The following is a 14,445-nucleotide window of genomic DNA, read 5'->3' as shown; positions in this document are numbered from 1 at the left end:
AGAGATGTGGCTCTGATGATATCTGATACTGCAGCACAGGCAGTACCTAGCGAAAGCAGGGTTTTTCTTGTTTTTGTTTGTTTGGTTTGTTTTGTTTTGTTTTTAAAAAGAAGGTACATTTCTGCAAAAAAGGCAGAATGAACTGAGCCCTCTTTCATCTTACCCACCAGTGCTTTAGCAGAGAGAGAGCTGGCATTCCTGAGTCTTAGCAGGGCCATAGAGACAACAATAAGCTGTTTGTCAGAATGCATCCGTGAGGGGTGTGCAGCTTCGAAGGCACTCAAGAGCAAAAAGAAGCGAGAAGGGAAGCCCAGCTGGAGTTATGCAGACAGGGTGGATGAAGGTTTTCTAGTAAGTCTTCAGCAAATGTTAACACCGAACCGAGGATTAGCTGCAGTTTGTTTCGCTAGCCAAAGTATCCCAAGAAGTGACTGATTTGGAGTAAACCAGGAAAGATTTGGATTCCAGCTGTAAGACCCATGAAGTGTAGAGACCTATACTAGGCTTGAGCATTGACTTCAGCTTCTTCTGAGGTTTTCAGAAGATCAAAGGTTATAATGTACAAGAGCCCCGGACACAGGAGGCAACACTGATAATTAGGCCTCATTATCACCAAACAGGAAAGCTATCTCTCTCACTTTAAGCTGTTATTTAGAAGATGTCTGCTTGGCTGGAGATAGGGCTCACTGGTTAAAAGCCCTTACTGCTCTTCTAGAGAACCTGGGATCAGTTCCTAGCATCCATATGGCAGCTTACAACTAACATCTATAACTCCATATCCAGGGAACTTGAACTCACATAGACATATCTTAGACATGGACTATGCAGAGAAACCCTGTCTCGACAAACCAAAAAAAAAAAAAAAAGTCAAACTAAAATACATCTTAAACTAATATAAGCAAAGGTCTGTTGAGTGACGGAATCCAGAGACGACAAACCTTGCTGTGAAAGTTCTGACTGTGCCACCCCAAAATATGATATCCTGGTTATTTTCTGCTGAGTCCCTTGAAAAATAACAAATGCCTGAGAGGTTTTCTCCAAATTTGCTTATCTGCCTAAAGACAGTTTCTCCAAGAGATTCAGTTGTCATTCCTGTCCTTCCTAGAAGTTTCATCAACCGAAGACATTTGAATGCTGTTACAGGAGAGAAGCTTCGTAGGCGAACTTTGCCATGAACATTCTGCCTCCCTTCTCTCCCCAAGGGTGTGGCTTCCTTCCTCAAAATCACCCTTACCTAAGCTCTCTGACCTTGCTTCCATTCCCTTAGGAAGGCAGCACACTCATGCCCAGGTCTCCCTGCCTTTTTGAATGTTTGCTTTTCTGTAGGTGCATGCGCGCGCACTTGTAACCTATCCTCTAAAGGTCCAGATAGTAAATATTTTAGACTTTATAGTCCATGTGGTATTTGTTGCAAGTATAAAACTCCACCCTGGTATATTGAAAGCAGCCATAGACAATATTTAAACAAGTGAATGCGGTTGTTTGCCTGTTAAATGTTACAAAACGAGGCAATGGGCTGGATTTTGCCTTTGGGCTAAGGTTTATCACCACTAGACCTAGAGAGGCTAATTGGAAAGGGTGGAGAAGACTGATTGCTCAGTGTTCTTACTGGTAGGCCTTGTCAGTGTCCTGCAGCAGGGAAACCCAGGCAAAGCTTGGCTGGCATGATAGATGGCATTGCCTGTGGTACTGTTAGAAACAAATTGTGTGGCTTGTCTTTTGCTACTTTGTGGATTCTTCTTTCTTCCATTCTTGTCCACATTTTTTCCCCCAATCCTTTTGGCCCCCTAACACTAGATAAGAGAGATAAAAGGATGGAGAAGGAAGGAAAGAGATCATTAGGGGGTGACATTATCATTAGACCACTTCCTGCTGATTAGAGGTGTCTAGTTTCTTGGGGCAAGTTTGGTCTTTGCCATCGGGATATCTAATTTCTTCTTCTTGCTTCTTCTTTAAGCATGACTACTAAACGAACTGTAACTAACAACGACCAACAACAACCAACAGCCAACAACCCACCATGCCTCTTGGGAAGCTAGCAGTTATATACCCTCTGAAAAGACCCCAGACATCACACAACTGCAGAAACTACATGCAGCTGGAAATAAATAAACAAATAAACAAATCACACCCCTGCTAGAACGTGAGGCAAATCATGAAGCAACTGCATATTGCCACCCCTGGGATTTAAAAAACAAACAAACAAATAGATTCTTATAATATTTCTGTGTTTTTTTTTTTAAAGAAACCAAAATTCCAAATTTCTCACTACAAAATTGAGCACTGGGGTTCCAGGCAGACCTATAACAGATTCTCTTCTCAAGAGAAGAGCTAGCCACTGGCCACAGCCCTCCTCCTTTCCAACTTGAATCCAGCAACTCCTAGCACTCATGAGAAAGTAAACACTTGGTAGAACTCTAGCTTGACAGCCTCCCCGCCCCCACCGTGGGGAGAAGGTAATCTTCCATGGGTTATACGAATGGATGCAAGCCTTGCCACTAATCAGTGAGTTAGCCATTTCAGCAAGGGGTAAAAAGATAGGATTAAAGCCTTTATCTCTCAAAACAGCTTCCAGAGAAATAACTATTAAATGTAAAAATCATTATGTTGGATTAATTTTGAAAAGTAATTAAGTGTTAGAACCTTGCTAAGGGTCTTCGAACTGCTTACTTATCTTGAAACATACTTACACGATTTTCTATATTTGAGTAAAAATTGTGTTTTTTTTTTTCTTACACATGACTAGTTTTGTGACTCTATTAAGTAACCAGAGTTAGACAAAGAAACCAACAATGACTCTTACAACCTACTTGAAATGGCTCTGCTATTTGGTATTGGTTTGTTGTTGTTGTTTGTTTGTTTGTTTGCTTTTCCCCCAAGTGCATTGCACACCAGCGCCTGGCATGTAAATAAATATTGCTGCTCTCATTCGTTAACATTGTCGTGGTGATATTGTCACAGTGTTCTGTATTCAGATGATGCTAACAGCGGGATGAGACAGAGCTGCAGGAGACTGCCTGGCTGGCTGGATATACAGACCCCTTGACGGGGTGTGTGAGCGGGAGGGTCGCTGCCGGGGTATGATGTTCTCAGCCCTGGTTTCCCCTTTGACCCAGCTTGGCTGTACCACCATGTCTGTGGCTTTTGTAGTCCCTTCTGAGCTGACCTTTCCTCTTCTCTTCCCCTGTGTGGAGCCTTGTCAGCTTTTCTAAAACCAAAAGCTCTTTGAAACTATGGGGTTCCTCCAGCTTCATAGTCAGGCTCTCTCGGGCTCCTCCAATTGCACTTGGGCTTCAAAACTTCTGCTTTTCACTGTCATGGGGACACTCTTCCCGCCACACCTTCTTATTCACAAGTCCCCAACAGGCTAAGCAGCTCCACACCACTCTTTCTCCCTGAATAACGCCTATTTCTGCCTGACTCTTAAAGTTCTATGTTTGTTTTCATCTGAAGTCAAATTCCAGCATTGGGCCACTTTGAGCTTCTGTCTTTCTGATGACAGGAGGGAACTCCTCCCCCACCCCGTCCCCACCCCCACCCCCAACTCCTGGGCACCTGACATTGACACACTCACTGTCATGTGTTCTGAGCCCACCCACTGACATGCCCCCTCCACTCTCTCACACACTCAGGCAGTGCCCCGTGTTCTACTCTAGTCCACACAGTACAGAAGCCCTCCGATATAATACTTGCGCGTAGTTTCCCAAACCCTACGTTTACAAGCCACGGGGGCCATCTATGCTTCTTGCAGCTGCCTCCACAACACCCAGTGTTATCCATGGGCTACAGGAGGTTATCAATAAGTTCTTGTGAGATAAGCAAATGACCAAGACACTTGACAATACTATACTTTTTTTTTTAAACTGAAAATGTGTAAGCTATGGCAGAATCCTTAAAGATTCTTTGCCCTCCTAAGCACCCTGCATGCTTCTGTCCTCCCAAGTACCTTGGGTCGTTCCTGGCACACATAAATAAGTAGTTAAGACTTGATTGTTGACTGACTGGAAGAATGACCTCTCAGGAAAATGTCATGTGTCACTTTTTCACAAGTGTAGGACCATTGTCTAGATTTTTAAGTGAATCAATATGGGTGTCACATTAGAGGCATTTATCCCCAACAATGTGTTTCCAGTGGGTTACTTCCACCTAATGTTGTGCCATCTGAGAGACTTCCGAGGCTGATACAGTAGCCAGGCTGATGGGCTGCTAACACCTCAAATGTCACCACACTTGTAGGACCAGTGAATTCACATCATGCGCAGCGCTCTCCGATTTAAATTGTTGCCACTTAATATTCACTAAACGTCGGCCCTGCACTTTTGTCCTCAGAAAAAAACAGAGGCGGCATGAGCTCGTGCAGTGGGCTTTGTTCGCTGTAATTAGTTGGTGATAGAACAGTGTTGATACAGCGGTTCAGCAGGTCCAGGGAAGCAGTGCCCTCGGTGCAAACGGGGTTCTGGTCTGCGCACTCCTTCAGCTCTGTGACAGTTCTGGGGTGTGGTGGCCAAACCAGGAAAAACAGAACAGCTTCGTTCTGGAAGCACCTTGGTTAGCTTAGACATCCTCTCTGTTGGTTCCCTGTGATAGATACCTCGTACCCTGGTTCCTTTGTTCCTCTTTGGAGCAGACCCTTCTGGAAGCTCTGCCTGGAGACTGAAGTTGCCATTTTATTGTTCTTCTTCAGAGCCTCCCTGGTTTCTAGCTGTGTTTTGGTGGATCTGGACTGCAGTTAACCTTTCAGGGAAGCAGAAATGTGAAGTTGAAACAAGAAAGATGCTTTAAGAGACCTTAGCACTTGCCCACAGTCCTAGCACTAGGAGGAGGAAGGAGAGTCGAGATCCTACACTAACCTTGCTTACATAACTAGGTCAGCCTGGCTACATTCGACCCTGTTTGAGAGAGACAAAGGACAGAGAAGGGCAGAGGGAGGGAGGAAGAAGATGATGCTAAGTTGCTTTTCTGGAACCCTGTGGCTGTTGGTGCTGGCCTGTTCGCTGGGCACAAAAAAGGAGGATGTGACATGCCCAAGTTCTTGAAGGAGACATGTAGTAAGAGCGCACGTCCCTGGACTCCATGGTCAGGGCTCACGCTAAGGCTTATCAGTGGAATTCATTCCTCTTCAGAAACCTGAATTTAAAATCACAAGTTTGTGCTTGTGACAAAGTCTTTTAATAATGAAGGCCACTGCTGGGTGTAGTGGCACACACCTTTAATCCCAGCACTCGGAAGGCAGAGGCAGGTGGATTTCTGAGTTCAAGGCCAGCCTAGTCTACAAAGTGAGTTCCAGGAGAGCCAGGGCTACACAGAGAAACACTGTCTCAATCTCAAAAAACCAAAAAAAAAAAAAAAAAAAAAAAAGAAAGAAAGAAAGAAAAAAGAATGAAGGCCACTGTTTCCAGTAGCCTTTTAAAAATCAAACTTTTGTTTTGTTTCTTCCCTTGGTGTACTATAATATGCAAGTTAAGAGATTTAATTTGATGGTAACTTGCATAAGAATTGAGGGACTCTTTAAATACTATTGGCTGACAGTTTTGGGGGGAATAACATTTTATCATCAGTTTTATTACATTTTATCTATGTCTCTATTTATTGTGTGCATCACATTTTATTTATTTATTTTTATATTTATTTGTGTGTGTGTGTGTCAGAGGACAGCTTTTAGGAGTTGGTTCTCTCCTCTGCGACGTGGGTCCCATGGATTGAGTTCGAGTCATCAGGACTGCCAGCAAGCACCTTTAACAGAGCCATCTCGCAGGCTCATATTTTATCATTCCTTTCGGTTCAGAAAATTTCCAAAGCTAAGTGCATAAGCAGATAAGGGGATTTCGAGTTCTGAAAGCAGGATGTTAGCTGCCGCTCTGCTTCCCCGGGGAGCACGAGTCACTTTACACCAATCAGTGTTTTCCAAAGTGAGAGATACATTATTATTGGTGTTGGGCGAGATGTGTTAGAGTGGATAAACCTTCTATTAAAAATTTTATTTATTTTAGTGTGTAATTGGGAAGTATCACAAACATGACATCATAGATAATACTTTTCATGTACAAACTAAAAGGTAAATTTGTGTGAGAATGGCAAGACCTTTTAAAAAATTAACAGTAAAATGAAGAAGGCAAGTGAGGGTGACGCATACAAAAGATACAGGCTGAGATGGACTGAGCTTTTCTCCAGTATAGAAGCTCTGTAGTTCTTAGCCTAGCCTTTCCTTATTTACTATCTCAGTTTATTTTAAATTGTTTTTATGTGTATGGGTGCTTTGCTGTGTGCAAATCTGGGCACCGTGTGCCTGCCTGGTGTCTAAGGAGGCCAGAAGAGGACATCTAGATTCCCTGGGTAACTGTGAGCTGCCATGCAAGTCCTGGGAATTGAACCCCAGGTCCTCTAGAAGAGCAGCCAGTACTCTTAACTGCTGAGCCATCTCTCCAGCCCCATCCTTTATGTTTTTTTTTTTTTTAATTGTTGTGCTTGCAGGTTTTGCATTTGTCTTTATCACACAGAATGTCTAATTCTGGTGCTATCACAGCACACATATAATTTTAGCTTTCATGTTATGTGAAATATTTTATGTTAAAAATGAAACCCTTAATGCCACATTGGAAGGCTTTTGCAGATAAAATCAGTGCATTGCATAAGGGTGGCATGATGGGGTTAGAGTGGAACAGGCGATGATAAATGCATTGAGGTCCTGTTAAAAGTACTTGATAAGGGTCATCCTCCACGCTCACAATGAGGGGAGGCTAATTGTATACACAACGCAAGGGCTTCACTGTGCTCATGGTGTGAGGAGTAAGTCCATACCACATGGTAAGCTCTTCCTAAAGAGTTAGCGATGAAACTTCCAATTCTGTATAAGTAATTATTAGAAAAAAACGTGGCTAGATGACCCTACAGCAGAAACAGTGGAATTTGGGGGGAAGGTTGCTATAAACAAACAAACAAACAAACAAACATAAAACCCACCAAGTGCAGTAGTAAATAATGGAATACTTCATTTATTTGACTGTACAGTATTTGGTTAAGCTTCAGAAATAATATTTGAGATTGGCACAAAATGGGTATAGAGACTTTTTTTTAAAAGAGAGATTTTAAAAGAGGGTATAGAGATTCTTTTTAAAAAAATGAATATTTTCTTTATTTACATTTCAAATGTTTTCTCCAGGTCTCCCCTTTGGAAAGCCCCTATCCCATCCCCCCATCCCCTGCTTCTATGAGGGTGCCCCTCCCATCTTCCCACCCTGGCATTCCCCTACATTGGGGCATTGAATACACTCAGGCCCAAGGGTCTCGAACTGGAGAGATTCTTAGTGGTTAAGAGCATTTGCTGCTCTTGCAGAGGACCAAGTTTCTGTTCCCAGCACCTACAAAGTGGTCTACAACCACCTGTAACTCCAGTGCCTGGAGATTTGACTCCTTTTTCCGGCCTCAGTGGTCACCAGACAGACATGTAGTGTACAAACATATGTAAATACAAACAAGACATATAAGACAAGACAAAATAAAATGAATTAATTGGAAATGAGTTTAAGATGATCACTTACTGTTCTTTCATGAATGACTCATGAAAGAGCAGTAACTCACTCAGACAGTGAATTCTGACACTGTGAATGGAGAGGTTCCAACTACCAATGTCTTCATACCCAGGCTAGGAGGTCACTAGGTTCTCTGGCTCACACAGGAGAACTGGATAAACTGGCCACTCAACTAGAGTAAAGATTACAGAAGATCACAGAAGACTTTCTCAAATATTCCGATAGCTGCTGTGTAGAAAGGGGACTGGGTTCTCACTCTGGTATTATTTCAGAATGCAGCATGAGGACCAAGAAAGTGACGGCAGGAAATAAGCTTTCAGAATGTGTGCTCTGTGTTCATGATTGTGCTATACATTGTGTGGGAGCGATTTCCTTTTCCTTTTCATGTGTATGTGTGTACTGTGTGCATATGTACATATGTGTGGTAAGAGGCACTATCATATCTCCTTTTTTTTTCTTCTTCTTCTAGATGAAGGAACCAGGCAAAGGGTTAAGCCACGTGATGTGATTTTATACCATGAATGGGTTGAATCTGAAATGTGCCAGAGGCTATTTTCTTTGTTAACATTTTGGTTGCTGCTGAGAGGTGGTGCGATCTGTAGGAGATGAAGCCTAGTGGAAGGAAGGAAGGCCGTGGGAGGTATAGCCTTGAAATACTGGGACCTTGGCCTCTTCTCTCTGTCACTATTAGCCACAGTGATGGGAGCAGCTTTGGTCTGCCACACACTCCCTGCCATGATCTTTGGCCTTAACGCAAGGGCAAAGCAACAGTACCTGGTGACTGTGAAGGGAAACCCCTGCGGTCTCTCGTCAAACGGAACTTTTCCCTCTTTTAAGTTCTTCATCTCAGGTACCTTGACACTAAGACAGTCACTTGACACACACGTTCCTACCTGGGACGTGGGAATGATTCCGAGCTCTGACTGTAGCCTGGCTCTGCGACCACATTTACTTTACACTTGCTATTCTGTTTCCATTTTCAGAGCATGTGCTTTGTGCAGACCCTGTACTTGACAGTTTATATTTTCCCAGCAGCATAGCAAATTAGGTATTGTTAGTCTCTCTCTCTTTTTTTTTTTTTATAGATGGGAAGAGACAAAGCTCAAAGGAATTAAGAAACTTAAGCCCAAAGCAAGTGACTCGGAATTGCAATTCAGTAGGCTCCCCAGACCATATTTACCTTCCCTAGAGATGCAGAGTCTGGGGGTAAAATCTTTTGGGGAAGAAAATTAAATATTGTTTTACTCTTTGAACATTCCAAACATTTATACCATCTTGTATCTGTACAACATTACTTCCCTCGTGCCTTTCTTGGCTTGCTATCTTCCTTTTCTTTTCCTTTTGTTAATAACCTTTCTCACCCCATTGGTGCTACCTGTATGCACATGTGCATCTGGCCATTCACTGAGGCACAAGCAACCTACCAGTGGCCACATCTTCAAAGGAGGGTGCCCTTTCCTTCTTTAGCAGCCATTAATTGCCAGAAGCTCCTCCGGTAGGGTGTGGCCTCTACCACCCATGCTAGAAATTTAACTCGTTTGATCTTAGACAGGTCTTGTGAGGTTAACCAGAGCTGCTATGAGGTGGTGTGTGTGGAACAGCCATACAGCCATATTATGTTCAGAACTCAGCTTTTCATAGCTCTCCTCACCATCTTCAAGTTAAAAATTCTTCAAGCTCCCTCTACCTTGAAATTCCCTGTGGCTTGGATAATGAGGGCTTGACAGAAACAGCCCATCCACAGTCGATCACTGGGTTTTCCGTATTCAGCACATTGACCAGTTGTGAGCCTCTGCATTACCCACTCTCCACTGTAAAAGAAGCTTCTATGACCACAGTTGAGAGCTATCCACAGATCTGTCGGTAGAACTATTGTCGCTTGGCTGGATGGAACCAAGACTACCTAGTTAGTAGAACTTCAGCCCTTGTAATGGCTGGGAGAAGGAAGTGAAGGAGCTTGAAATCTCCCTTTCTCTGCAAACTTTGCAGTGGAAATTTATGTCAGCTAGGCTGGGAAAGGGTAGAGGGGATGTAAGCATCATATAAAGTACTGGACCTGACACTTTGTCCTGCTCTGGGATTTTATGATACTGTGTTTTCTTCTCATCTCTCCATGCCATCTTGTTTCTCCCTGGGAGTACTAGAAGTATGTGCAGATCTCATTTTGGTGTTTAAATCTGGCCCCAGGGCTTCAGTGGCCACGGTACAAACCTCACTTCCTAGGATGCTTCACATGGTGCTCCAGGGAGAAGGTTGGATCATCTGAGCAGTCAGTAGCAAGAGCCCTAAGTGACCCTGTTGCTGAGTACAGAGGAAGATAGAGTGTAAGTCTTCCCACAGATGGACAGGTAGATCTGTCTCCAGCATAGCTCCCCTTGGATGTTCTTTATAGCAAAAACATCCAGCTGTCTTGACTTGCCTTCAGAAGGTATCTATCAGATGTCCAGTTTGGTAGGACTAGTTTCCTGCAGGGCTGCCTCAACTTTAATTATCTCCTGAAACTTATCTCTGACCGAGACATCTTATTGTCAGTTTTGGAGTCTGTGGGTAGAGATACCTTCCCAGGTGATAGTTATCAAGATGTCCTAGGGTGTGGCTCTGGGCTGCCCTGTCTTATCTTCTGCAGACATCTCCTGCTTTGTACTTTATATGTAAGAAAGGACCTCACTGTCTCAAGGTCGGAGTGTGTGTATTATTTGCAATTTTTTTTATCTTCCCCACTACCCCCAACTCCTTTCTTCAACCATTCTTCTATGTATCTCCCACACGTGCCATTTCTCTTTAATAATATCCTGTTGGTAGAGTTTACCAGTGACACATGTCTCTACATATCTTGCTGTTTGATTTGGCCTCTTCAACTCACTCTGGCTCTAAGCAAAGGTAAGCCAGTTTCTCTCTTTTTCTTGCCCCCATTCCCGTTCCTATTACGTTGGACTTCAAGCATTAATTCTGAACATGGACATGTTTCTCTGGAGATCGTTGGAGGGCGCAGAAGAAAGCTGAAGTGACTCAAAGACTGAGTGGCATTTCCCATGGTTTCACAAAGTTCACTGTCCAACTTGTAGTCAAGATATGCAAATGTGTGAACTTATGTACAGTGTGATGATTGGCTCCTGTTGTGCTTGTGAAATTATAGACCTAAGGGGTCTGTTCGCAATGGCCTGTGCTACTTTCTGTTTACCTAATTCAAAATGATGGCTTTGACAACCCTATGATATATTGCAGTGGACTTCCAAGTATTTTGATACAGTAGCCTTGTATGTATCATGGTAGAATTACAGAGTAGGACCTCCTCTATGTGCCCTATCAGTTGGATAAACACTGGAAAATAAGCCGGGCGTGGTGGCGCACGCCTTTAATCCCAGCACTCGGGAGGCAGAGGCAGGCGGATTTCTGAGTTCGAGGCCAGCCTGGTCTACAGAGTGAGTTCCAGGACAGCCAAGGCTACACAGAGAAACCCTGTCTCGAAAAACCAAAAAAAAAGAAAAAAAATTAAAAAAAAAAAAACACTGGAAAATAAAGATATGTGCACTCACACATTCAAGAGCACACACACACCTATGCACACTCAATGTTCTTATTTTTAATGATCCAATAATTAAATCTCCTTCAAATGTCTGACAGTTGGGTCTGAATGCAGCCGTCCCATTAGAGTGAGCAGCTGAATTTTCTAAGAGTCGTACCTGTCGCTTTTAGAGGGTGACAGCCAGTTGCAGAGGGGAACACTCACCCATTCTCTGGGGAAATTGCTTTCAGAAGATAGGAGATGTTGTAAGATGGGAACCACTGAGGCTGAGCATAAGAGTTTCCAGGGATCGAAAGAAAGACGGAATGATTTCCTATGTTAAAGAAAAAGCATTGTTGGATATAATAAAAGGGATTCATTGGCTACTGATGAGATCAGTGGGTTAGGAACCCTTTTTCCATGGTAACAGCATATTCATAACCTTTACAGGAAAAATCCATGGATGTGTTTTGAAAAAGTTAGACTTTATTTGGGGTTTTCTAATGAGATTGACTTCAATAACTACATCCCAGCTTCTCTCTCTCTCTCTCTCTCTCTCTCTCTCTCCATTCTCCTTTCTTCTTCTTTACTTTGCTTCTTGGACAAAGATGAAAAGATTACGCTCACATGGAAGAAATTTCAGGACTATCTAGGCTGCATACGAATGTCTTTATTTTGTTCCTGCAATTACCTTGTTAAAGAGATTGTTTCTTTAAAAAGACAGCGAAAGAAAGAAATTAAATAAACCCTGTAGAGACATTCTGCACCAGAGGTTTGCATGTGTTTCCCTGTGTTCTCGGATGCTTGCCAACTCTCAAGGGTGAGGCTGCAGGAGAAAATACCGTTCCTTATTTAATGTTTTACACTCCAACCTTCCCACTGCCTAGTTGCTTCTCTGGGTGACCTCTTTGCGTTTATGGCTGCTGCTTCTCCTCTGTCATCCAACAAGAAGTGTGCATGCCTACAGAGACATTAAAGGAAGCTGTTGGTGGAGAGTTGATACAGTTAAGCTGCCCTTAACTCGGGACAAACCTCTTAAATAATTAAAACTGTCTGCTCCAGTAGTCAGATTTGCATTTCTTTACCAAGTTTATTTAGCACACTTTGTTACACTCAATTAAACGAAAATGTTCCCTTTTATTTTCTTGGCTTTGGCTTGATCAACTTTGCCTTTGGGTTCTTATGGCCCTCATGTCATTTCACAGGGCTCAGGTCTCCGAAACTATACACGTATTAATGCACACACAGGTATAAACAGATCCATTTGAAAACATCCTACTTAGATAGGAGAGAATCTTTGCCCAAGGTATCTGATCGTCCTCTCTAACCTAAGGTGTCACCTAGACCACAAATAATTCCTGGTGGTAAAGATGATCCTGACAAAGCTCTTCTTGTATGCATCTTTAAAACAATGTTATGTGGCAGTCCTTTGCCTTCACAAAACGTAATCAGTAAACCTCATAGCAAAAATCTGAAGACATGGGTGTTGACTGAGTATGGAAAGGAAACTGAATGTGGGTGCTGTCTCTGAAGCTCAGCTGGCTGAGCATGTGCAGGCTGCTCTCTGTAAATTAGCTCTTTGCTTAAGCTATGCATGTTTAAGAAGGAATTAATGAGATATCCGCTTCCTAATGAGTGGCGGGATCTGTGGAAACATGATGAGAGAGAAAGGGCATAATTTTGCTTCCTAAGTTGGGGCTCAATATCCCAACACTTCAGTATTAATCACTATCAGTTTCTTAGGCTTTTTTGGACTCTTGCCTTTTCATTTTCCTACAGGTAAGTAACACATTTTGAATGGTTCTAGTGGAACTGTGGATGAAGGATGCTCTCTTCTTCATATCCCCGAGGTGTCCCTTTTTGCCTTGGGTTCTTCTGTCCTTGCGTTAGACTGTTTGGGTGTGTGCATGATGACAGTCGATGTGTCTGTATGATGACTATTACGAGGGTTCTAACATGTTTAACTGTTACGGGATCTGTTATGTCTACTTTAGGGTCGACCCCATCCCATATGACACTCCAAAACCAGCGGGCCACACGCGGTTTGTCTGCATCTCAGACACACACTCCAGAACAGATGGTATCCAGATGCCTTATGGGGACATCCTTCTCCACACAGGCGATTTCACCGAGCTGGGACTGCCCTCAGAGGTTAAGAAGTTTAATGACTGGTTAGGTAAGGAATGATTGCGTTCTGGCGGCCCCAATTAACCTTTCCCGGTCTGAGTGTCACTCACTGCGTCCTAATTGAATTAGAGCACTTGGAAGCCGGCTCAGCCATTTCTTGTATGATATGCTGTGGTGTCTAGCTGTAATCCAATTTTGTTAATTAAAGATGAATTTTTAGATATTTAATTTTACTGTGCATCCTTTCAGTGCCTGGCCTCAGCGGCTCTGGGGCAAAGAGCTCAGAAGCTTTGAAACCAATCTCATCTCCCTCCTCCTGCTTTAATGAGGACATTCATTGGCACACACAAGGCCTAGAATCATATTTTTAATTCATTGGCTCTAGTCTTTCCAAGGTGTCATTAGTAAAGATGTACAAAAGACCGAGAGGTAAGAGAATGCTTCTAAGTAGCAGAGAGGGTGTGAAAGTCCCTCTAAGAAGCACAGCTCCTGCTTAGCTCTGTATTCCCTAGATGCAGCTTTCCTCAGGGTCCTGCACAAAGCCTAGGACTCTCCAGACATCAGCTGTTCTGACAGGAAACCCATCAGATTTTCCTGAACAAGGAAGTGGGGAGGAAGAAGGGGGTGTGGTGGACAGACATGACTACCCAATCAATGGTCCTGTAATTCAGCAAAACACTGGGTCCTGGGAGGGCAGCTGCCAGATATTATCATTGCAAGGCCAGCCTGGAGTTACACACACCTGGGCCTGGTTGTTAGGGCTGAAGCGGCAGAGTACAGGCCTACCACCCATTCATCTGCAAGCTGCTAAGGTCAGTCCCAGCACCATGAAGGAAATAAAAACTATAAATAAAATAAGAAAGAAAAAAGGGTTAAGCATTTCTGAAGACACTAAAGAGTAATATAGAATAATATAGTAAAGGAAAACAGGATTCTAGGAGAATGAAGTCATGAGTATTATGGGAGCCAATGAAAATTACTCAGGAGATTTAGGCAGAAACTTTATGTTTTATTTTATTTTATTTCATGTTTTAAAAATCAAGCTAAAGCAGGTCATGGCAAAGTTTTAAATTGCTGATTAGAGATGATAGAAGATGTGTGTTTATTGACAATAATGTTCATTAAAATGTTTAATATACGTTAAAATAAACAATAAGTTTTACTATGAACAATTTTGCTTTTTCATGTGTTCATGCATGCCTGTCAACTTGTACATAATTGTCATCAGAGTACAAATCGCCATCATTCTTAGCTAATTTTATTTATTATCAATAAGACTAAACA

General features: G+C 42.8%; 1 protein-coding gene across 3 annotated transcripts in view; it reads left to right on the top strand.

Moving 5' to 3' along the window:
- Mpped2 (metallophosphoesterase domain containing 2) overlaps positions 1–14,445 on the top strand; it is a 174,430-nt gene that overhangs the window by 38,624 nt on the left and 121,361 nt on the right. For 2 of the 3 annotated variants that reach the window (XM_021156097.3, XM_029474224.2), the window contains one exon: positions 13,029–13,210. The exons of the other annotated variant lie outside the window; for it this stretch is intronic. In XM_021156097.3, coding sequence (XP_021011756.1) covers positions 13,029–13,210 — 182 coding nt within the window. The remainder of the gene's footprint in view (positions 1–13,028; positions 13,211–14,445) is intronic. 3 annotated transcript variants of the gene reach the window in all.

The sequence above is a fragment of the Mus caroli genome, unplaced genomic scaffold (genome assembly GCF_978045245.1).
Source record: "Mus caroli unplaced genomic scaffold, Mus_caroli_1 scaffold_2, whole genome shotgun sequence".
Lineage (NCBI taxonomy): Eukaryota > Metazoa > Chordata > Mammalia > Rodentia > Muridae > Mus > Mus caroli.
This window is presented reverse-complemented; position numbering and strand designations above follow the sequence as displayed.